At 41.5% G+C, this 21,804-nt stretch overlaps 1 protein-coding gene across 1 annotated transcript; it reads right to left on the bottom strand.

Annotated features, from left to right (window-relative positions):
- Positions 1-3,004: 3,004 nt before the first annotated feature.
- On the bottom strand, positions 3,005-21,306 carry LOC129085110 (lysozyme C, milk isozyme-like). Its single transcript, XM_054591515.1, has 5 exons — positions 21,126-21,306; positions 7,164-7,256; positions 4,091-4,252; positions 3,418-3,496; positions 3,005-3,071 (listed from the first exon to the last, which is right to left on the bottom strand). The coding sequence occupies exons 1-5, from the start codon at positions 21,304-21,306 to the stop codon at positions 3,005-3,007; spliced, it is 582 nt and encodes a 193-aa protein (XP_054447490.1).
- Positions 21,307-21,804: the final 498 nt, after the last annotated feature.

The following is a 21,804-nucleotide window of genomic DNA, read 5'->3' on the forward strand; positions in this document are numbered from 1 at the left end:
ATCCTTAAGGGGCTGTTTCTGATGGGAAAGGGAAAATGGGGCAAGATATACTTCCATCCCAAGAAGTAAATACATTTTCAGTAACTAACTTTGGTTTTGGTTTGCAGGATAAGATAAAGACCTGTTTGAAGTAAATGGAAAAGGGTGGGACCCCCTTATTACAGCCTGCGAGTTCCAAATATCTTCCTTTTAACTCTCCTCTGTGCCCCCTACTCCTATTCCCATTCCCAGGTCTATCTTGCAGTGCCTGATTATCATTTAAAAATTCTCTAAGGCTGGGAATGTATATATATAAAAACAAAAATAAAACTCCCAGAGAAATTGGGTCTGATGCTAGATCACAGAGATAGACATAGATTGTCAAGATCATTTTGATGAATATAATGGTAGAATTAAATTAGAAATTCAGTTAGGGTTAAGTTACCAATGCCAGAAGTTGTCTATTATGATGCATTATGTAAAGGAGGCCAAAAAATATAAGAACCAAACTGAGGAACAGATAAGTTTATATACAGTTAAACCAATGGTTTTCAACCTTTTTCATCTCATGACATAAACTGATGACTAAAACTCTGCGGCACACCAAGAAATATATTTTTGGCAGGTCTAACCAAAAAAAGAAAAACCCCAAAGCAAAAAGATATAATTTTGAGTCACTGCTCAGCTATTGTGCTGGCAGTTGTCATTTTTTTGACAATCTAAGGGAAAAAATCAGTGCCCCAGAATAAATAAGTACTGCATATTTTGGAAATTCTTGGGGCATACTGGTTGAAAATGGCTAACTTACACCATCACTTTAGCTTAAGTTTGAATGTTTATTCATGGAATGGTTGAAAGTAACTCTTAAAAGGCCTATCGGATGAATTCCTGAGGTCTTGCGTAGGTCTTGGCAATTTTCAATTTGGTTTCTAATGCTTCCTTGTCTAGTACTTTTTATACTTTATACATAAGAGAAACATTTGTGCAGCTCTAAGTGACCAACAAACCAGTAGCACCCACCCATCATTCAAGATGATTGTTCTGTAAGTCAGCAGGCCTATGAGCACTTTTCTGGGATAGGGGAAGGGATGTGGAGGCCAGGGAGTTAGCACCCCAGAAACAAAAAATTTTTAATGCTCCCCTGAGGATATGTTTATTAATTTTTAGAGAGGAAGGGAGAAAAATATTTTTGTGAGAGGAACATTGATCTGTTGCCTCTGGTATGTGGCCAAACTGGGGACCAAACCTTTTGGTGTATGGGATGTTGCTTCAACCAACTAAGCCACCTGGCTAGGGCAGCACCCCAGAAACTTTGATGGTTACTCTTGCAAACCCAGCAGCAGTGGTTTTGAGAAGGCTACATACAACTGCCACTTCTCCAAGGTCTTGGCTTCTTTTAGGCACAAGAAAAACATTTGGTAGAAAGCCTCAGACTGCATTGTATCTGAGAAAGTCTGCTTACTGGAATCCCTATGAGAAGTGTCCCTCTTAACAGAAATGGCCTAGTGCTCCTTTTCAGTCACCATAGCAGCCTAAGGGAAGTGAAAACCTTGTAGATAAAAAGGAGCTGGAGGCTGTCAACTGCTCCTCCCCTCTAAGGGTGCAGTACACACCCTTGAGATTTGGGTGGCACATTCCAGTGCCCACTACATTTTATCTTGTGCCAGACAGGTTAATTTCCATGCACATTCACAATTCTTGAGGGGCCTCTTAGAAGGAAAATAGCTTAGGGGGATGAATTACAACGTTCATTGCTGCAGTTAATCTTGGGGCCACAACTTGCAGTCACCTCCCTTCACTAAACCTTCTGAATTCCCTTCATCCTTGGTTATCATGTTGGTAGGTCTTGGGAGCTTGCTTGGTGGTGTGATCCTAACTCATTCCTGAGGAGTCCTGAGCCTTTGGTAATCATACCCCTCTCAGGCCAGCGTTCCTGCACATGCCCAGCTACAGTTGAGCAGTGTAGTCCCAAGCTGCACCTGTGGTAAAGGGGATAGTTCTCCCAAGATGTGCATATCCTAATCCCTGGGTCCTGTGAATGTTACCTTACTTGGCAAATGGGACTGTATAGACCTGATTATGGTTAAGGGCTTGGAATGGGGAAAGTACCTTGAATTACTCCAGTGGGCCCAGTATAATCTCAAACCCTTCAAAGTGGAGAACCTTTCTCAGCTGTGATCAGAGAAAAACAACAGTGTGAGAAGGATTTGATGGTGGTTCTGAGATGGGCGAACTATATATGGAGTCCAGGGAGAGGTTTCTAGTTGCTAAGTAAGGTGTCCTATACGGCAGGAGACTGGATTTTGCTAATTCTTGAATGAGTAGGAAACAAACTGCCCTAAATCCTACAAGGAGGAAAGTAACCTGCTCCCAAGTCATGCTGATGCTGCTAGCCCCATGGACCATACTTTGAGATGCAAGATGAAAGGAATCTGGGTGTCTGAATGTGTGGAGCAAGAGAGCCTTACTACCCATCTTGGACTAATTTGTGGGAGCACCATATTTTGGGGGCTCTGTTAAGTAGCTTCGTCATTTATCTTAGCCAACACAATCATCATGATATTCTGCCAATTCTTGCCCATGTCTAAACCAAATCTCTCCCGCAATTTTCTTCTGTTTTATCTTGAACTTTCCTTTATGGTGAAGGAGAATAATATTAGCCAACTCTATTAAGTGAATTTCATAAGAGCTGGCATCTGGAATGCTATATTTAGCTGTCAGTTCTAGCTTAGACTGGGTAACCCTGAGAAGTTCTCAGGCAAGGATTTTCCTTAAAGTAACTTTTCAGGGGAGATAAGGGAAACTTCAGTGGTACGTTTGGGGAGAACAGGACTTCCAGCTGTCTATATCATGCAGCAAGTCTCTATCATAATCTAGCCCTTAAACATGCTATTCGAGACAGCTGAATTTGAGTAATTTTTATTTTGGAAGCAGAGATGGGGGAACATTCAGAACTTCCAAGGACCTTAAAGCATTGCCCTGCCTTCTGGGCTACCTTCTTCAGGATCCATGTTCAAGGACAATCTCACAGGTCACAGCTGGCCAGGTATTTGGACAAATCCTTGTTTTTACAGTGATTTACCCAGGCCACCCTAAGGATAAGGAAATAAAACAGATCAGAGGCAGAGTCAGAAGTCTGTAAGGGCTCAGTTGAGAGGGAATGCAGGGCCCGTGGGCTGGAGTCCATTTATGCTGTGGGAGAGTCCCAGAGAGGGAAGGCTTGCCCACCCAAGACACGTGGGTGGGAGCTGCAGTCATGCTGGTGGTGAAAACATCACAATATTATTCTGCCTCATTTTACATCAGGAGAACAGTCTCCTTACAAAGTCCTGGGAAAATCCAACAGCAAAGATGCTGCTTATAACACCAGCAACCCAGATATAGTCTGGGCCCATCCCTGGCAGAGTGGCTGGTCTCTGCCCTTTGTCTTCCCCTTACCAAGCAGACATCCCTTTAGGATCTTGCACAACCCTCTTGACACAGGCAATGTCATCATCGATGATATCATCCAGAAATTCTGAAAGGAAAAGTGGTAAGTCGGGAGGGAAAAATCCCTTTTCCTGTTTTAATAATCAGTCATTGTTTCCACTGGAGTTCGCAGAGGAAGCAAGCAGCTTGGAGATTCAGAAGCCCTTTATCTCTGGAGCCCCTCAATGGGTTTGCCTTTCATTTTGCTGGATTTTGGTGCCTTTGCTAAGAATCTGTCTTTGAGCCCTCTTCCCTCCAGATGGCATCCAGGACTTGAAGGACTAGGGAGAGCCTTTGTTTCAGGCAACTGGGTAGCGTGTCCTGAGTGCTGTGTGTGGGTTTGTGGAATGGTGATGCATTGGTGCCCATGTCAGAAACAGGATAATATATCTTGAGAGATGGGGGCCCATGACAGGAGGCTTAGTCAAGGCAAGGGTCAGTGTCTCTCTCTCCCTCCTTTTTGGCAGGAAGATCTCTGTGGGGTCCTGTTTTAGTGTGAGGTCTGCATAGGGCCCTTTTCTTCTGTATGGTCATTCCCCCCAGCACAGGCCAATGGGCCAGCGTAGGGAGTAGTGCATTCAGTTTGGCACCCATTTTACCAGCCCCTACTCCACCCACCTCCCAGAGGGGATAGCGTCCTTACTGTTGCACATTTTCTTGCAGGCATTTGCTGAGGGATACTTTTTGTCTTTGCACCACCACTTGTTGTTCAGCTGGAAGAGCCCATAATCACTACTGCCATTGTCATTATTTCCATTAAAGGCCAGGGTGTTGAAGTTACTCTCATGCTCAGCCATGCAGACCCCTGTGTCAGAGAGAGCAAAAAGTGTGTATAAAAAAGGAGCATGCTCCATAATGGGATTCAACTTGTGCTGTACCAGAACTACCAGAAATGAAAGCCCATTAAGACTGAAATGCAAAGACCATAAGATCCTTAATGTTAGAGGTCATTTATAATCCAGATGTATTCTCATGCTTAAGCAATAATTATTTTAAGTATATTTTATTGATTATGCTACTACAGTTGTCCCATTTTTTTCTCCCCTTTATTCTCCACTGCCCTATACCCCCATCCTACCAGCATTCCCCCAGCCCCCTTATGTCTGTGGGTCATACATATGAGTTCTTTGGTTTCTCCATTTCCTTTACTAATCTTAATCTCTCCCTGTCCGTGTTGTTGCTACCATTTATGTTTCTTGTTCCTGTATCTTTTCCCCCGTTCTCCCCCCCCCGCCCCCTCCCCACTGATAACCTTCCGTGTGATCTCCATATCTGTGATTCTGTTCCTGTTCTAGTTGTTTGCTTTTTTTCTCTCTTTTTTTTTAGGTTCAGTTGTTGATAGTTGTGAGTTTGTTGTCATTTTACTGTTCATAGTTTTTGATCTTCTTTTTTTTTAGATAAGTCCCTTTAACGTTTCATATAATAAAGGCTCAGTGATGATGAACTCCTTTAACTTTACTTTCTCTGGGACGCACTCTGTACTTTATTTGCCGCTTCATTCTAAATGATAGCTTTGCTGCATAGAGTAATCTTGGATGTAAGTCCTTGCCTTTCATGATCTTGAATACATTTTTCCAGCCCCTTCTTGCCTGAAAGGTTTCTTTTGAGAAATCAGCTTATAGTCTTATGGGAACTCCTTTGTAGGTAACTGTCTCTTTTTCTCTTGCTGCTTTTAAGATTCTCTCCTTATCTTTAATCTTGGGTAATGTATGATGTGCCCTGGTGTGTGTTTCCTTGTATCCAACTTCTTTGGGACTCTCTGAGCTTCCTGGACTTCCTGGAAGTCTATTTCCTTGACCAGATTGGGGAAGAAATTGAAAATAAGTTTTCAATTTCTTGCTCTTCCTCTCCTCCTTCTGGTACCCCTATGATTTGGATGTTGGCAAGTTTAAAGTTGTCCTGGAGGTTCCTAAGTCTCTCCTCATTTTTTTGAATTGTTTCTTCATTCTGTTCTGGTTGAATGTTTATTTCTTCCTTCTGCTCCAAATCATCGGTTTGAGTCCTGGTTTCCTTCCCTTCACTGTTGGTTCCCTGTATACTTGTCTTTATTTCACTTTGCATGGTCTTCACTTTTTCCTCCATTTTGTGACCATACTCAACCATTTCTGTGAGCATCCTGATTACCAGCGTTTTGAACTCTGTGTCTGATAGGTTGGCTATCTCTTTGTCGTTTAGTTCTTTTTCTGGAGTTTTGATCTCTTCTTTCATTTGGGCCATATTTCTTTGTCTTGGCACAGTTGTTAAGTTGTGAGGCGTCGAACCTTAAGTATTCACCAGGGCGGGGCAACCCACTTTGCTGCATTGTGGTGCTGTATGTAGGGGAGGGGTCAGAGAGGAACTATGCCATTGCTGGGCTCTCTGCCAGCTTTCAGTCACTTCCCCTGCTACCCACAAGCAAATTGGGCCCTTCTGGTGCTGATTCTTAGGTGGGTGGGATTGTGTACATTCTAGGACCCTGTGGGTCTCTACAACGAACTCGCCTGTGGAGCTGGGAGTTTCTACCGCCTCTTCATCCTCCACAGGTTTTTACAGCCAGAGGTTTTTAGGCTTTCTTTTCCCATGCTATAACCCTGGGTTGCGTGGTCTGCCTTGCTCCCTAGTTGTTCCTCCCTGTTTATCCACATGCAAATGTGGGACCGCCTAGTCTTCCAGCCACTGCCTTGCCACATATCCTCTCTGCCCTGGCTGCCTGTCTGCTACCCCTCCTACCAGTCTGGATGAATGTTTCTTCTTTTAACTCCTTGGTTGTCAGACTTCCATACAGTTCTAATTTCTGGCAGTTCTGGTTGTTTTTGTTTTCAAATTTTTTGTTGTCCTTTTGGTTGTGCGAGGAGGCAAAGTGTACCTACCTAGGCTTCCATCTTGGCCAGAAGTTGGCTTAAACAATAATTTGCCCATGTTAAATAAGTGCATTAGGAATGCCCAATCATCAATCAGTCACAGTCTGTTCCCTAGTCTAACCTTTCCAGTCTCATCTTCCAGCCAAATATCCAATTCTTGCCATGTATATGCACTTTTGCTCTATACCCTAAGGTATATGCAAGAGAGTGGAGTGGTAGTGGAGGAGAATCCCAGGAAGGAATTTCAGAAAAAGTATTCTTGGGGATAATAAAAAAGAGAAGGTTTGGCATGGAGAAAAATGAAGATATTCAAGATAAGTTGAAATAGTTTCATTTGTGCCAGCAATGTGATGGGTGACTCTCAGTTCTTGCACCTTTGTCACTGCCTCATCACCTGTTCTCACAATTCCCATCTAACTCCCTTGTGACACTAGTAGAACAATCTTAGACAAACTTAGCAGTGGTGGGTTAATTTTTGGCAGACAAAAGAGCAGGGGAGAGGATAGGAGGCAGCACCTATTGTGCTCCTGAGACATTGACAAGAAAGAACGCAGATGAAAGCAAATGTGATGGTAGCAAAACTAGAAGTATGCCAGTTAGTCTTTGGGTATGTTTAAGGAAATATTCCAAATATTGGTGGGAAGCTGATTTGGGGGAGAAGCAGAAGAAAATCTATTTCTTATTCTGTTATAGGTAAGATAATAGGTGGAATGAAAGAGAAGGAAAACCAGGTAGGAATTACAAGGCAGAGGAGAAAGAGATAAGAAGAACAGGCAGGGGAGTGGGAGGAAGCTGAGTTGGGGAGAGTTTTCTGGGTTGGGGAAATGGGCCTCTTTGGGCAGGGATAAAAAGGACAGATGAGCAATTCATACTCACAGTTTGCCAGGCTGTAGCCATGGAAGCCATCCATTCCATGGGCCTTCAACTTGCGGGCCAGTTCACACTTGGAGAAGATTTTGGCATTATAAGCTGCAAAGAAGCAGCTGAGGAGGAAGATGACCAGAATTGACCTCATTTTTGCAGCTAGTGGAACCGAAAGACTGGTATGTCCAGGATGCTGTTGTCTCTTATACCCTTTGGGCACAAAGGTGTCTCTGCGTGTGCAGTTGAGCTGGCATCTGTGCCAGGAAGAAGGACTTGGCTGCCCAAGGCTAATTCTCCAAACTGCCAGTGTGAATTTCAGGGAAGAGGATGTAACCAAGAATGGTACCAGGAATAATGTCTTGGGGGGAGCAGTCCTAGATTTGGGCAAATGCATGAAAAGGGGGGAGGAATGGCAAGAGAAAAGAGTTGGTAGGAGAAAGGAGTGTGATTTTCAAGGCTTGTTCTTTGCTGCAATGTCCCCCAAACAGGTTGTCTTTGTATGCTCTGCTTAACTTAGGCTCATTATCTGTGCTTGGCTAAAGGTATTTTCCCACTTGATCTAATGGGAGACCCATGATGGCCATAAATGAGTTTGGAGAGATTGAGCTTCTTGGCATCTGAAATCAGTAAACCATTGGTTGAACAGAAGACCACTAGAGATTAAGTTCATAATATTTCTGCACCTGAGAGGAGTCATTAGATCTAACCCCCTGCTATACTTGAATTCTTTTTAATATCTGTGATCACTGATATATGTGTATATATTATTACAAATACATATTTTTTAGTTTATTTATTTATTTTATTTATAAATCGTGTTTATTCTATTACAGTCTTCTCTATTTTTCCTCCTTTACGCCCTCCACTCATCCCACACTCACCCCTTGTTCCCACAGTCAACTCCCACTATGTTGTCCATGGGTCATACATACATGTTCTTTGTCTAGTCCCTTCCCCTTCTTTCCACCATTGTCCTCTTTCCCCTCCCCTCTGGTCACTTTCAATCTGCTCCATGTTTCTGTACCTGTGGTTTATTTTGTTCGTTAGTTTATTTTGTTGACTAGATTCCACTTATAGGTGAGATCATATGGTAATTTTCTTTCATCAACTGGCTTATTTCACTTAGCTTAATATTCTCCAGTTCCATCCATGTTGTCACAAAAGGTAGGAGTTCCATCTCTCTCTTTTTCTTTCTTAAATGTAGATTGATTTTATTTATTTTTTTAAATGTCAAAGTTAACTATAAAATATTTAAAAAAATTTAAAACCATGATGAAGTCTCAGCAATTAAACCAACATGACACCAGCACAGAAATAATCAAGTAGATCAATGAAATATAATGAATATTCTAGAGACAAATGTATATATTTGGTTAATATATGTATGATTAAGTTGATATTTCAAATCAATGGGTAAAATAAGGCTTATTCAACAAATAAGGTGCATGGACCATTATTACTTGAAATAAACCAAATATAGAGCCCTATTCACACATTATACAAGAAATATTCAGGTGAGTTAAAAGTCAGTATGTAGAATCTAAGGAGTTTTAGAAGAAAATGGAACTAATATTTTTCATGACCTGAGGTAAAATATTCAACCCCAGAAGCTATAAAGTAAATATTGACAATATGACTATATTAAACATTTAACCATATAGCAATATACATATAAAAAAAGTTAAAGGACAAGGAATAGAAAAGTATTTGCAACACATCTAAAACATGGGTAATAGGTTTTTTTTGTTTTTTTTTTAGGGAAATAATTCTACAAACCTTTAATCAATAAATGGATAAAGAATACCCAAAAGTCATTTAAAGCTTTTATTTAAAACAAACAAAAAAAAGAGAAATAGGCAAAAAATATACTAAAACAGGTTTAGTTTCAACAAATAGTAAAGGAACAATTAAAATAACATCATTGTCACAATCAGATTAATGAGTATTAAAATTATTGGTAATATCAAGTATTGGCAACTCTGAAAGGAACTGGGTATTCAGAGAAACTTTTTCTTTATCTTAAAGCAGTCCCTTTAGCATATTTTGCAGTGCTCGTTTGGTGGAGGTGTATTCTTTTAGCCTTCTTTTGTCTGGGAAACTCCTTATTTCACCTTCCATTTTAATCGAGAGCCTTGCTGGGTAGAGCAGTCTTGATTGCACTCCTTTGCTTTTCATGACTTGGAATATTTCTTGCCATTCCCTTCTGGCTTGTAGAGTTTCTGTTGAGAAGTCAGATGCTAGCCGTATCGGGGCTCCCTTATATGTTATTACCTTTTTCTCTCTTGCTTGCTTTAGGATTCTGTTTGTCTTTGATATTTGCCATTTTAATGATGATGTGTCTTAGAGTGGGCCTCTTTGGGTTCCTCTTGAATGGGACCCTCTGTGCTTCCTGGACTTGTGTGACTTTTTCTCTCCATCAATTAGGGAATTTTTCCATCATTACTTTTTCAAGCAGGTTCTCTGTCCCTTCCTCATCCTCTTCTTCTGGTATCCCTATTATATGGACATTATTAGGTTTCAGGTTGTCCTGCATTTCCCTCAATGCCTCTTCATTCTTTTTGAGTCTTTTTTTCATTTTCTTGCTCTTTCTCAGAGCTTTTTTCTACCTTGTCCTCCAGCTTGCTGATTCGGTCCACAGCTTCATCTAGCCTGCTTTTGATTCCTTCTACTGTGTTCTTCAACTCAGAAGTTGTATTCTTCATTTCCTCTTGTCTCTTCTTGATCGTTTCTATGTCCTTTTTCATGCTGATATAGTTTGCAGTAAGTTCCTCGTAGTTTCCCTGTAGTTTTTGGTAATTCTCTCTGAGCTCACTGAGCTCATTGAGCTTCCTTAGAACCGTTGTTTTAAACTCAATATCTGATAGTTTACTTGTCTCTATTTCATTTAGTTGTCTTTGTGGGGATTCCTCCTTTCCCTTTGAGTAGGGTGTATTTCCTTGTCTTCCCATTATTTGTGAGACTGTTGTCTTTTGCTTCTGCTTCTTAAGTTAATCTGTCTTGATTTCCTGACTTTGTGGTGTGAACTTCTATGGTTGGAGACCACTGTTTTTACTTTCTGGATCTGCTTCTGATGATGTCAGATGTTGACCCTGTCTGACCTTAGGCAGTCTGATCGAAACTTCTGGTAATCTACTGTTTCTGGCTGTCTCCTTCAGCTGTTAATCTATTCACTCTGCACTCAGCAGGGCACCTTAGACAGCTCAGGGCGGGGCGGAGTCCCTCATGGGGGTGGGGTTATTGCGTCCTTTCACGCTGCCCTAAGGGCGAGAAGTGCACACTGGGATCCCACTGGCTACTCACTCTATTCTCTCCCCAAAGCCTCCGTCCCCAGTCTCTCCTCAAGTGTCGCCTGATCTCTCTGTGCCCCCTTTAGCCAGGGATCTACTCTCTGTGGCTGCCCCTCTGCACTCAACAGGTGGCTTAGACAGCACAAGGTGGGGTGGAATACCACCTGGGGGCGGGGCTGTTGGGTTCTTTGATGCTGGTGCAGCTCAGGGTGAGTGGCCTCTTCCTGAGCAAAATGGCTGCTGCCACATGGGGGATGAGTCAGCACCGAGATCTGGTCAGCTACTCTCTCAGTTCTCTCCCCAAAGCCTCCCTCCCCAGTCTCTCCTCAGGTGTTTCTAGCCCACTTTTTCCCTGCCTTTGCCAGAGACCAGGGTAAGTGGCTGCAAATAAAAATTTTGCGTTGGCCCTATAGAAGGCTCTGTCTCTTGTAGAGAGCAACCCTGCTTCTTTTCGCAGCTGGATGTTTTCTGTGTACTTTTTGGGCTCTGGTGCTGTGGGCTAGAGATCCCCGCTTTTGGCTTAGACTCTGCTCTTCTCAGGGGGATCCCACTGGCCATTTCAATATCCTTCTGGTGCTGCCACCCATGGGTGCCCAGCCCGCCTTCTCGGGTCTCTACGCACTCCTTACCAGTTAGATTGTGCTAAAGCTGATTCTTCTGTCTCCGAGGTTACAAGGCTCCTCTCTCGCTCTTGTTCAGTTGTTTGTTCCAGGTGATTTCTCCACAATTTAGTTGTAATTCCAGGTTGGTCCTGGGAGGAGATCAGTGTGACTTCCATTCACTCCTTTGCCATCTTGATTCTCCCAGTTGACTCCACAGATACATATTTGTGTGTGTATTTATTTATTATCAGTAATTTGATCATGAGACTATGGAGGTGGAGAAGTCCAGATCCAGGAAAGCCAACTATTTAAGTTCTAGTACAAGTCTGAGTGTGAGAACAAGGAGAGCTGATGGTATAAATTCCAGTCTGAGACTGAGTTTGAAGGCAAAGAAGGACCAATATCTCAGCCTTTTATTCTATTCAGGCCTTCAGCGGATTGGCTGGGGCCCACCCACATTGGGGAGGGCAAAATGCTTTACTAAGTCTACTAAATCAAATATTGATCTCATCCTGAAACACTCTTACAGACACAACCAGAAATAATGTTTAACCGAATATCTGGGCACCTGGTGGCCCAGTCAAACTGACATAAAATGAACTTTCACACATCTGTTGAGAGGGTACAGTGACAGAAAATGTATGACATCCTGAGGCCCATCATTCCATTCTCTGAAATGTTTCTTCATTATTTTTCTTAACCATTCATTCAGTATTTATTGGGCATGAACTACATATTAGGTATGGTGTTAGTTATTAAAACATTTCATAAATTGAGCCAGAGTCTGCCTCTTCATATCCCCTCTCCACTGGTCTCAGGCTCTAAGGTACAAATTTCTATTCCACATAATTATAGTTATTAAGTACCAGCTGTGAGTCAGGTGAGCTATTAATAATAAGCACATTCCCCATTTTTAAACCATTTAACACACATACCAACACAATAAGGAGGAACTGATGTGTATTTATATATATATTGAATACATTTGTGGATGAGGAACTGAAACCCTAAGGGGTTAACTTTCTGTAGGTCAGTCAGCAAATAAATGGTGGAGTTGGAATTTGAATCAAGGAAGGCTGAGTCTAGCAGAGTAACCTCCAACATCCTTCTCCATGTTCCTAAAGATTACCACCATGCTCCCACCTGAAGTATTTATTTCATCCCCCATTTCTTGTTTGACAAAGGTTTCTTCATCCCTTGCTTATTTCCAGTCTAGGTTATCAATATTCTTAAATATAGGGCCAGGAGATAAATGAAAAATACATCAAGATCTCTATGATTCCTGATAATTTTGAGCTTTTGGGGAGAGAGTGAGATAAATTCATCCAATGCAGAAGAGATTTTAGGAAGATCTGAAATGACTCTGGGAGGGTAGAGATAAATGGCCAAAAAGAGAAATTAAACAATTTGTGTATATAGGTAGATGGCTTTTAGTTGCTTGAACCATCCTTTTATCCCAGGGATAATTTCCACTTGATCATGGTGTATGATCTTTTTAATGTACTGTTTAATTTGTTTTGCTTGTACTTACTTTGTTTAGCATTTTTACATCTATATTTATTAGGCATATTGGCCTGTAGTTTTGTTTTCTTGTAGTATTCTTATCTGGCTCTGCTACTAGGGTAATGTTGGCCTTATAAAAAGAGTTTGGGAGGATTCCCTCCTCCTTTAGGAAGAGTTTTCCTCAGTTTAGGAAGAGTTTGATAATTGGCACTTACTCTTCTTTGAATGATGGGTAGAATTTCCCTTGAATATATCTTGTCCTGGGCTTTTCTTTCTTGGGAGGTTTGTGGTTAATGATGCAATTGCTTTACTTGTTATTGGTATGTTCAGATTTTCTATGTTCTCCACCACTCAGGTTTGGCAGTTATATGTTTCTATAAATTTATCTGTTTCTTCTAGATTACCTAATTTGCTCTGTACAATTATTCATGTTAGTCCCTCATCACCCTTTATTTTTGCGGTATTGGTCTAATATCGCCTCTTTCATTTATAATTTTATTTTAGTCTTCTCTCTTTTTTCTTTGTAAGTTTAGCTAAAGATTTGTCAATTTTATCTTTAAAAACCCCCAGTTCCTACTTTAGTTGGTCTCTTCTATTGTCTTTTTAGTCTTTTATTTATTTCTGCTCTATTTTTTTTATTTCTTCCTTTCACTAAATTTGGGCTCAGCTTGTCCTTCTGTTTCTAATCCTTTGAGATGTAAAGTTAGATTGTTTATTGATTTTTTTTTCTTAATGTAGGTGTTTATCATAAAAATTTTCCTCAAGAACCTGCTTTTGCTGTATTCTATAAGTTTTGGTATGTTTTATTTCCAGTTTTATTTGTCTCAAGATATTTTCAATTTCTCTTTTGATTTCTGTCTTGACCCATTCTTCATGAGCATGTTGTTGAATCTCTACCTATTTGTGAATTTTTCACTTTCTTCTTGGTATTGATTACTTGTTTTATACCTTGTAGTCAGTAGATGCTTGATATAGCAGTCTTTTAAAATTTGTTATGGCTTGTTTTGTGGCCTCACATATGATCTGTCCTGGAGAATATTTAAGTGTGCTTGAGAAGAAGTGTATTATGCTGCTATTGGATGGTATATTCTGCATGTGTCCTGAAAATCCCATTGCCCTTCCTTTGGACATATCCTTGGGGAGAGTGACCTCTGTCCTTGAGGCCTAGTCACTTCAGGAGCTCTGGGTGTTCTGATGAGATCGAGAGAGGCCTTGTCCCTCCTTTCAACTCCTTCTCTCACTGAAGTTGTTCCACTCCTTTCCCTTCCTGTCCCCTCCCCTTCCTCCCTTTCTCCCACTTCCTCCTGGAATACTCTGGCTGGTTGAAAATCTTTTTCTTGTTCTTGGTTCATAAAGCCTCAGTGGCTTCAGTTCCTGTTGTTAGGTTTAAATATTGTAATTGTATTTTTACGGAATGGGAATAAAGGGAGGGATATGGCGAAGGGATCAGGAGATGCGATAAAGGTTCACTGGAGTAGGGAATCAGGTGAGCAACTCATGGGTCATGAATCTGTGATGTGAGGCAAGGATGGAGGCCCACTGAAGTTAAGAGGCAGTTTGGGAATGTGTAGAGGTATTTTTGATTGTCGCAATGATTAGAGGTACCTACTAGTACTTTGGGAGTGGGGTCTAGCTATCTGTCAAAGAACAGGACAATACTGACCTCTAAAGAATTTTTCTGTCCTGCCTGGGTTTTAAATGTTTTGGCAGGCGAGAATTCTACCACTGAACCACCAATGCAGATTAAATGTTTTGGGTAACCATTGATGTAGGTATAAAGTCTGTTAAGAATTAATTAAAACTAACTCCATTTTACATACAAACACAAGCATTTTTTTTTTTCATGGAATTAACATGCATTGAATTTTCTAGGAATACAGCTATTGTGTAGATCAAGGGGAGATTGTTTTTGGTTTTGTTTGGAACTTTAACAAGGATCTTTATCTTTTAAAAAATCCTATCATTCATGGCAATGCTGCTCATGATGCTTGATGTGCCAATATGACACATCTGTACCCCTGTACTTATGGCCACTATGTTCTGTATTTAGGGGTCTAATATCTAACTATTTATAGCCAAGAAAATTTTTTAAATTACGTATTATTATTATTTTCAAATAGACTTTATTTTATAGACTTTGAATTTGGACTTACAGCAAAATTGAGCAGAAATTACAGAGATTTCCCATATACCTCCTGTCCCACTCCCCAACATGCACAACTCCCCCACTATCAACTTCTCCAACAGAGTGGTACATTTATTACAATTGATGAACCAATAATGAGATATCATAATCACCCAGAGTCCATAGTTTATCTTAGGGCTCACTGTTGGTGTTTTATATTCTATGTGTTTGGACAAATGCGTAATGTTATCAAAATATAATACAGAGTATTTTAACTGCCCTAAAAATCCTCTGTGCTCCACTTATTCATCCACCCCTACCACAAACCCCTGGAAACCACTGGTCTTTTTCATATCTCCATACTTTTGTTTTTTTCCAGAATGCCATAGAGTTGGAGTCGTACAGTATGTAGCCTTATCACACTGGCTTCTTTCTCTTGGTAATATGCATTTAAGCTTTCTTCATGCCTTTTCATGGCTTTATAGCTCACTTCTAGTCAGCTCTGAATGGTTCATTTTTGGCTGTACTACAGCTTTATTTTTTAATTATATTTTCTTGTTTATGCTATTACAGTTGTCCCAGTCCTCCCCACGTCTTTCCTCCTCTGCCTAGCCTTCACCACCTCAGGCAATTCTCACACTGTTGTCCATGTCTATGGATCATGCATATACTCTCGTATGCTCTTTGGCTACTCTATTCCATATTGCTGTGCTTTATGTACTCATGACTATTCCATAACTACCAATTTGTACTTTTTAATCCCTCATCTTTTTGCCCATTGCCCTGACTCTCCTCTCATCTAGCAACCATCAAAACATTCTCTGTGTCTATGATTTTGTTTCTGTCCTGTTTGTTTATTTTGATTTTTAGAATCAATTGTTGATAGATATATATTTATTACCATTTATTGTATAATACTGGTTTGGTGATGATAAACTCCTTTAGTTTTTTCTTGTCTAGGAAGCTTTTTATCTGTCCTTTGATTCTAAATGACAGCTTTGCTGTGTAGAGTAATTTTGGTTGTAGGTCTTTGCTTTTCATTACGTTGAATATTTTTTGCCAATCTCTCTTAACCTCAAAGTTTCTTTTGAGAAATTAGCTGACAGTGTTATGGGAGCTCCCTTGTAGGTAACTAACCGCTTTTTTCTTGCTGCTTTTAAGAGTCTCTCTTTGTCTTTAACCTTTAGCATTTTAATTGTGATGTGTCTTGGTGTGGGCCTCCTTGGGTTCATCTTGTTTGGAATTCTCTGCACTTCCTGGATTTGTATGTCTATTTCCTTCACCAAGTTAAGGAAGTTTTCTGTCATTATCTTTTCAAATAAGTTTCCAAATATCTTGCTCTCTCTTTTCTCCTCCTGGCACCCCAATGATGCAAATGTCGTAATACTTGCAGTTGTCCCAGAGACTCCTTACACTAACCTCATTTTTTGGACTCTTTTTTTCTTCTTGCTGTTCTGATTGGGTGGTTTTTTTTTTTTTTTTTTGTTTCCTTGTATTTCAAATTGCTGATTTGGTTCTTGGCTTCATCTACTCTTCTCTTGAATCCCTGTAAACTGTTCTTTACTTCAATTAGTGTATCCTTCATTTCTGACTGGGATTTTTAAAAAATGTTATTGAGGTCCTTTATGTTATTAAGTTCCTTGAGCATCTTTATAACCAGTGTTTTGAACTCTGCATCCAGTAGATTGATTGTCTCATTTTGTTTAGTTTTTTTTCCTGGAGTTTTGATCTTTTCTTTCATTTGGGTCACATTTATTTGTCTCCTCATTTTGGTAAACTCCCTGTGTTTGTTTCTATTTATTAGGTAGAGCTGCTCTGACTCCCTGGCTTTGTAGAGTGGCCTAATGTAGTAGGTGTTGTGTAGAGTCCAGAGGCACAGCCTTCTCTATCACCCAAGATGGGTACTCAAGTTGTGCCCACTATGTGGACCATGTATACCCTCCCCTTGTAGTTGAGCTTTGATTCTCTTGGCACATCCAAGTTCAACCACTGACTGTGTTCTGTCCAGGGTCATACAGCAGAGACTACAAAGTGATCTGCAGTTGGCTGCTACTTGTGCTGGGCTTGGAGGTGCCCAGGTGAGGCCAAGCTGTGAACCAAGGCCAGCTGCTGCTAGTGCCACACCTGGGGAAACTTATATGAAGAGGTATAGGGCTCACCAAAGCCAGATGCTGCTTGTTTGAGAGAATTTAGGGAAATCTGAAGCATGAGCCAAGACAAGCCATTTTTATGGAAAAGCCACTGGAAACAGCTTTAGTGGGCCTGAAATTTGGGTGGGGTCAGGCCTCAGGGAATCACCAGGGAGGGGCAAAGAGTGTGAGCCAGGTTGATGGAGTCTCAGATATGGCATCTGCCTGCCAGCTCTGTGACTCTGTGGGAGGAAGGCTCAGAAAAGGAACAATGGCCTTTGCTAGCACTTCTGTTTGGGAGAAAGTTGCTCCCCAGCTATCTCCCTGAGGCTGGACAATTCAGTTTCTCCCCATATGTCTCTGATGCCTTTCAATCTGCTGCTCCTGTGCTGGAGCTTAAAAGGAGTGAGTCCAAGTAAATTATGTATGGGCCCTATAAGAGGAACTGCCTAAGACTTCAGCAGTTTCTGTCTTCCACAGCCTTAATCCCCACTGGTTTTTACAGCCAGAAGTGATGGAGACATGTTTTCCTGGCACTAGAGCCCTGGGTTCAGGGTCCTGGTTGGGGCTGAGACTTCTTGCTCCTCAGATAGCCCTCTTGATTTTTATGTGCCACATGTGGGTGTGGAACCAGCCAATTCCATGTCTTCACCCCTCCTTCCAGTCTTGATTAGGTTTCTTCTTTAATTCTGTAGTTGTAGGACTTCCACTCAGCTCAATTTCTGATGGCTTGGAATGATGGTTGTTCTATACCTTCATTATAATTTTGATGTGTTTGTACAAGGAGATGTAATTTTGGTTTGTTCTTTCATTTGGGCCATGTTTCCTCATTTTGGCGGCACCCCCTGTGCTTGTTTTTATGTATTAGGTAGAGTTGCTTTGACTCCATGTCTTGGTAGTGTGGCCTAATGTAGTAGGTGTACTGTAGATTCCAGTGGCACAGCCTCTCCCCTATCACCCAAGGCGGGTACGCAACTTGCACCATTTGTGTGACCTGAGTACACTCTCCTCTTGTAGTTGAGCCTTGGTTGCTGTTAGCAGATCAATGGTAAGGATTTACCCAGGCCAGTCAGCTGCAAGGATTGGTTGTGACCACTTACCAGCAATCTCTGCCTTCCGTGGAGGATCAGCTGTGCAGAAGCAGGGTCATTGTGTTCCTACGTGGTCTGTAGCTGTCCATTGGGTGTGTAGGTTCTGTGGTTTCCAGGGTGGTGCAGGACAAAGTCAGCCCCTACTGTGTTTTGCCCAGGGAACACTGCTTGGGCTGTAAAACAATCTGAGATGGCTGATACTTGTGTTGAGTTTGGAGGTTCCCAGGTGGAGCCAAGCTGTGACTCTAATCTGGCTGCCTCTAAGCCTCACTGAAGCCTGCTGCTGCTTGTTTGATAGGATTTAGGAGTCAAGACCAGCCATTCATATGGAAAAGCAGCTTGGGTGGGCCGACAAGTTGGGTTGGGTAGAGCCTCTCTGGATCTCCAAGGTGGGTCCCATAGTGTTAGCCAGGTTGATGGAGTCTCAGATATATCACCTGATTGCTGGATCTGCAGGAGGAGGGTTTAGAAAAGGGATAAAGGCCTCTGCTTGCCTTGTGTCAGACATTTCAGTTTCTCCCTGTTTACCTCCGGTCCCTTTCATGCTACTACCTTCATGCTGGAGCTCAGAGGGAGTGAGTTTGAGTATGTGAGTCCATGTGTGGGTTCTTTAAGAGGAACTGCTTGGGGCTTCAGCAATTTCTTCTACTGACTCCATTCCCTTATCTTCCTGGCACTGGAACCCTGGGCTCTGGGGCCTGGTGTGGGGCTGGGACTCCTCGCTCCTGAGATATCCCTCTTGAATTTTTATCCACTGCGCATGGGTGAGGCACCAGCCTGTTCCAAGTCCATGCCCCTTCTACCTTTTCTGGATGGATGTGGTTTCTTTAATTCTGTAGTTGTCAGATTTTCATTAAGCTCAATTTTTTCTTTTTTTTTTTAAAGATTTTATTTACTTATTTTCAGAGAGATGAGAATGGAGGAGAAAGAGAGGGAGAGAAACATGATGTATGAGAATTACTCTGATCAGTTGCCTCTCACATACCTCCAACTGGGGACCTGGCCCGCAACCCAAGCATGTGCCCTGACTGGGAATTGAACCAGTGACTCTGCAGCCTGCAGGCCAACACTCAATTCACTGAGCCACACCAGCCAGAGCTCAACTTGATTTTTGATGGTTCCGAGTGATGGTTATTCTATACTTTAGTTGTGATTTTGTTGAGGTTGTGGGAAGAGGTGAGCGATGTGCCTATGCTGCCCTCTTGACCAGAAGTCTTTGTCTGGATTTCTTATCTCAGATCCATCCTTACTCAGGATCTTCCTCTGGCTCTTTGTTTCCTCCACACCTTCTCTCTTCCTTTGTTCTTTACAAATCTGATTTCTTCTACTTTCATTATTCAGTCATAAAAAATAATGTCTGTGTTCATCTCTTGTCCCTTTTCTCTTCCTCCTTTATTTTATTTTTGACCCAGATTAGCAATACTAATCAGTAAAAGAGAACAACCTTTGAAATAAAAAAGATTGAAGTTTTTGAGTCTTGGATTTGCTCTTTATTGGCCTTAATGGTCTCAAATTCACCTTTGTGAATCTTATTTTCTTCAACTATATGACTGTGTCAATAAAATCTACTTCACAGTCTGTTGTGGGACACAAATGAGTTGATTTATTAAAAAGTGCTTAGAAAAAGTTGATGATGATGATGATGATGATGATTATGATTATCAGAGCGCAAGGTCTTTGCTTAGGTTAAATGGAAAGACATTGAGAAGGAAGAATTATTATTAGATCAATACTTTCTAAGAAAGTGTGCAAGAATAATAGTGGCAGTGCTAGAAGGGAGCCTCTGTGGGTCTTCTTGAAGTTCATGGTAAAGGGCATCATATGATGCTGACCTGGAGATGTGAAGGAATGAATACTAGACCTAGCTCATTTACAATATTTACATGGAGTAACTAATTAGTCTAGCTATCCATCTACTTATTATTTCATTGAATAAATTATTAACAAATCTTTATTGACTACTTTTCATGGAAGTACTAGGCAAAGTTGATAAGAAATTGTTACAGGTAGAGCAAAAAGCACATGAAAAGCTCTGAGAGATTGGTGCATTCAAGGAAATAAAAGATAATCGTTATGGCTGAAGCATAGATACAAGATTGTGAGTGGCAAGAAATATATTTGTAGCAGCATGTAGAGGCCAAGTCACACTTAGGAAGTTGAATTTGGTCTAAAGGAATCTATGAAAACATGCATTTGGGATTATTTATTTTTTTCCAGGAAAGTGTGACTGAAAGATAAGAAGGCAAGGTAATAGAAGATATTGGCAAAAGTGGTTGAGATTTTGGACTATGGAATCCTAACTGGATGAGAAGGGAAGTGAAGACAACAGAGGCTAATGCACAGAGGTATAGGGGAAGTGACTATCAAGGGAATCAAAGCAGCAGTATTGGGAGCAACTGAGCAAATGAAGGAATAAGATGTTGGTGAGAAAGTGGATGCCTGAGTTTATGGTTTCAGACATTTCATGAGGCAATCCTGGATGATAGCAAGATCCAGGATGGAACTATGGGAATGGATGACTGAAAAGGAGCGGAGTACATGCCTATCAGGTTGAGGAGGCTGGATTTTGGATGGGACACTAATGGGAATGTTTGAATCACTTGGAGTAGCAGCAGATCTCGGGATGGAGAGAAAGTCTGTGAAGCAAGTGCCAGTATCCTTGAGGAATGAAGGAGAGTTACCAAAAGGAAATGGTAGGCATATGGCCAAAACACAGAAACTTCAAGGAAATAGAGGACTTTAAAAGAAGGTGGGGCTTGTGATGGTCTCAAAGTGCAAGGAGTGAGACTGATTACATCGAGATCTGGATATACCTGGGTTTGCTGCAATAAATAGCCTCTACTTGGGTCTATTTTTACAGAGGTAATAAGGATTCTGATTTTGTATACATTATTTCTATGCAGGTCTTCATTATATATGTATGTACCCAACAAACAATATATGTATTGTTATGTGTGGTTTTAAGTTTCAAACAAATGACCTAGTAGTATGTATATTATTCTGCACCTTGCATTTTTCATTCAAGGTATTCATTGTGTTGGTTTTTTTTTTCCCCCCTGCAAAGTGCTTTATTGATTCTGTTGGGTCCCAGGGTGGTAAAAAGGATGCCCAGTGGTTTCAGGGGGAGGCTCAGGCTGAAGCCAGACACCAGCAGATGCAAGAGGGCCCCTCAAAGGCCTCTGGGCTCCAGAGGCTCCTAATCATGTTTGAGGGTGATTCTTTCAAAGAGACACTCACCTAACCCAGCCTGGGGGCTGGCAAGTGTGCAGAGGTTAGTCAGATGGTCACCCATCTTGATGAGTTTCACTTCCTCATCCAGGAAGTCACAGAGATGAAGGACTGTGCGGGCAGAGCTCAGGACTTGCAGTTCCAAGAGGGGCTGGGTCAGATTCTTCTCCATGGCCATGGCAGCTTCCATTGTGTCCTGAGTTCTATCTCGCATATCTTGGGAAGGCTTCTGCACATCCTGGACGAGGGTGCGGCCTGCTGAGCTGGCTTTGCATCTTCAAGAGTCCTTCTACACCCTCTTGCTTCTCCTCGGCCAGCTCTCAGAAGTGACCCACACCCTCCAGAGCTGCATATTTGTGGTTGAAATAGAAGGCTGGGGAGAGGTAGGTAAAGGGGGCCTACAAATGTGGTTGACCAGGTGGTTGATGGTGGCCTCCACCTCGGTGGAATAATTCTGATGAATTTGGGAGCTCATGGTTGTTGGTGAATAAGTAGTTAAACTCAAAAAATTGTGTTGGCTGCTCTTGGAGGCTGAAGATGGCTGGGATGATTCTGAAGGTGGTGACTGGAAAAGAAGTTAGAGGGCAATAGGTGGTAGGAAGAAGGGATATTTCTGGGTTTGTTCCATGCAAACACTGTTGAAGCAAGATACGGATCTGGGACCATGGAGGGCACTCAGGGGGCTGTT

Source organism: Pteronotus mesoamericanus, unplaced genomic scaffold, assembly GCF_021234165.1.
Source record: "Pteronotus mesoamericanus isolate MK-2021 breed Mesoamerican mustached bat unplaced genomic scaffold, CSHL_Meso_final scaffold_21, whole genome shotgun sequence".
Classification (NCBI taxonomy): Eukaryota; Metazoa; Chordata; class Mammalia; order Chiroptera; family Mormoopidae; genus Pteronotus; species Pteronotus mesoamericanus.

What these genes read in the sequence shown, in the direction of transcription:
- LOC129085110 (XM_054591515.1), bottom strand. Translation starts at nt 21,306, where the DNA reads ATGGAAGCTGCCATGGCCATGGAGAAGAATCTGACCCAGCCCCTCTTG. An exon ending in CAGCCCCCAGGCTGGGTTAG is followed by an intron (nt 7,257 to 21,125) that starts GTGAGTGTCTCT and finishes GCTTCTTTGCAG; the next exon opens with CTTATAATGCCAAAATCTTC. An exon ending in CCTAAAGGGATGTCTGCTTG is followed by an intron (nt 3,072 to 3,417) that starts GTAAGGGGAAGA and finishes CCTTATCCTTAG; the next exon opens with GGTGGCCTGGGTAAATCACT.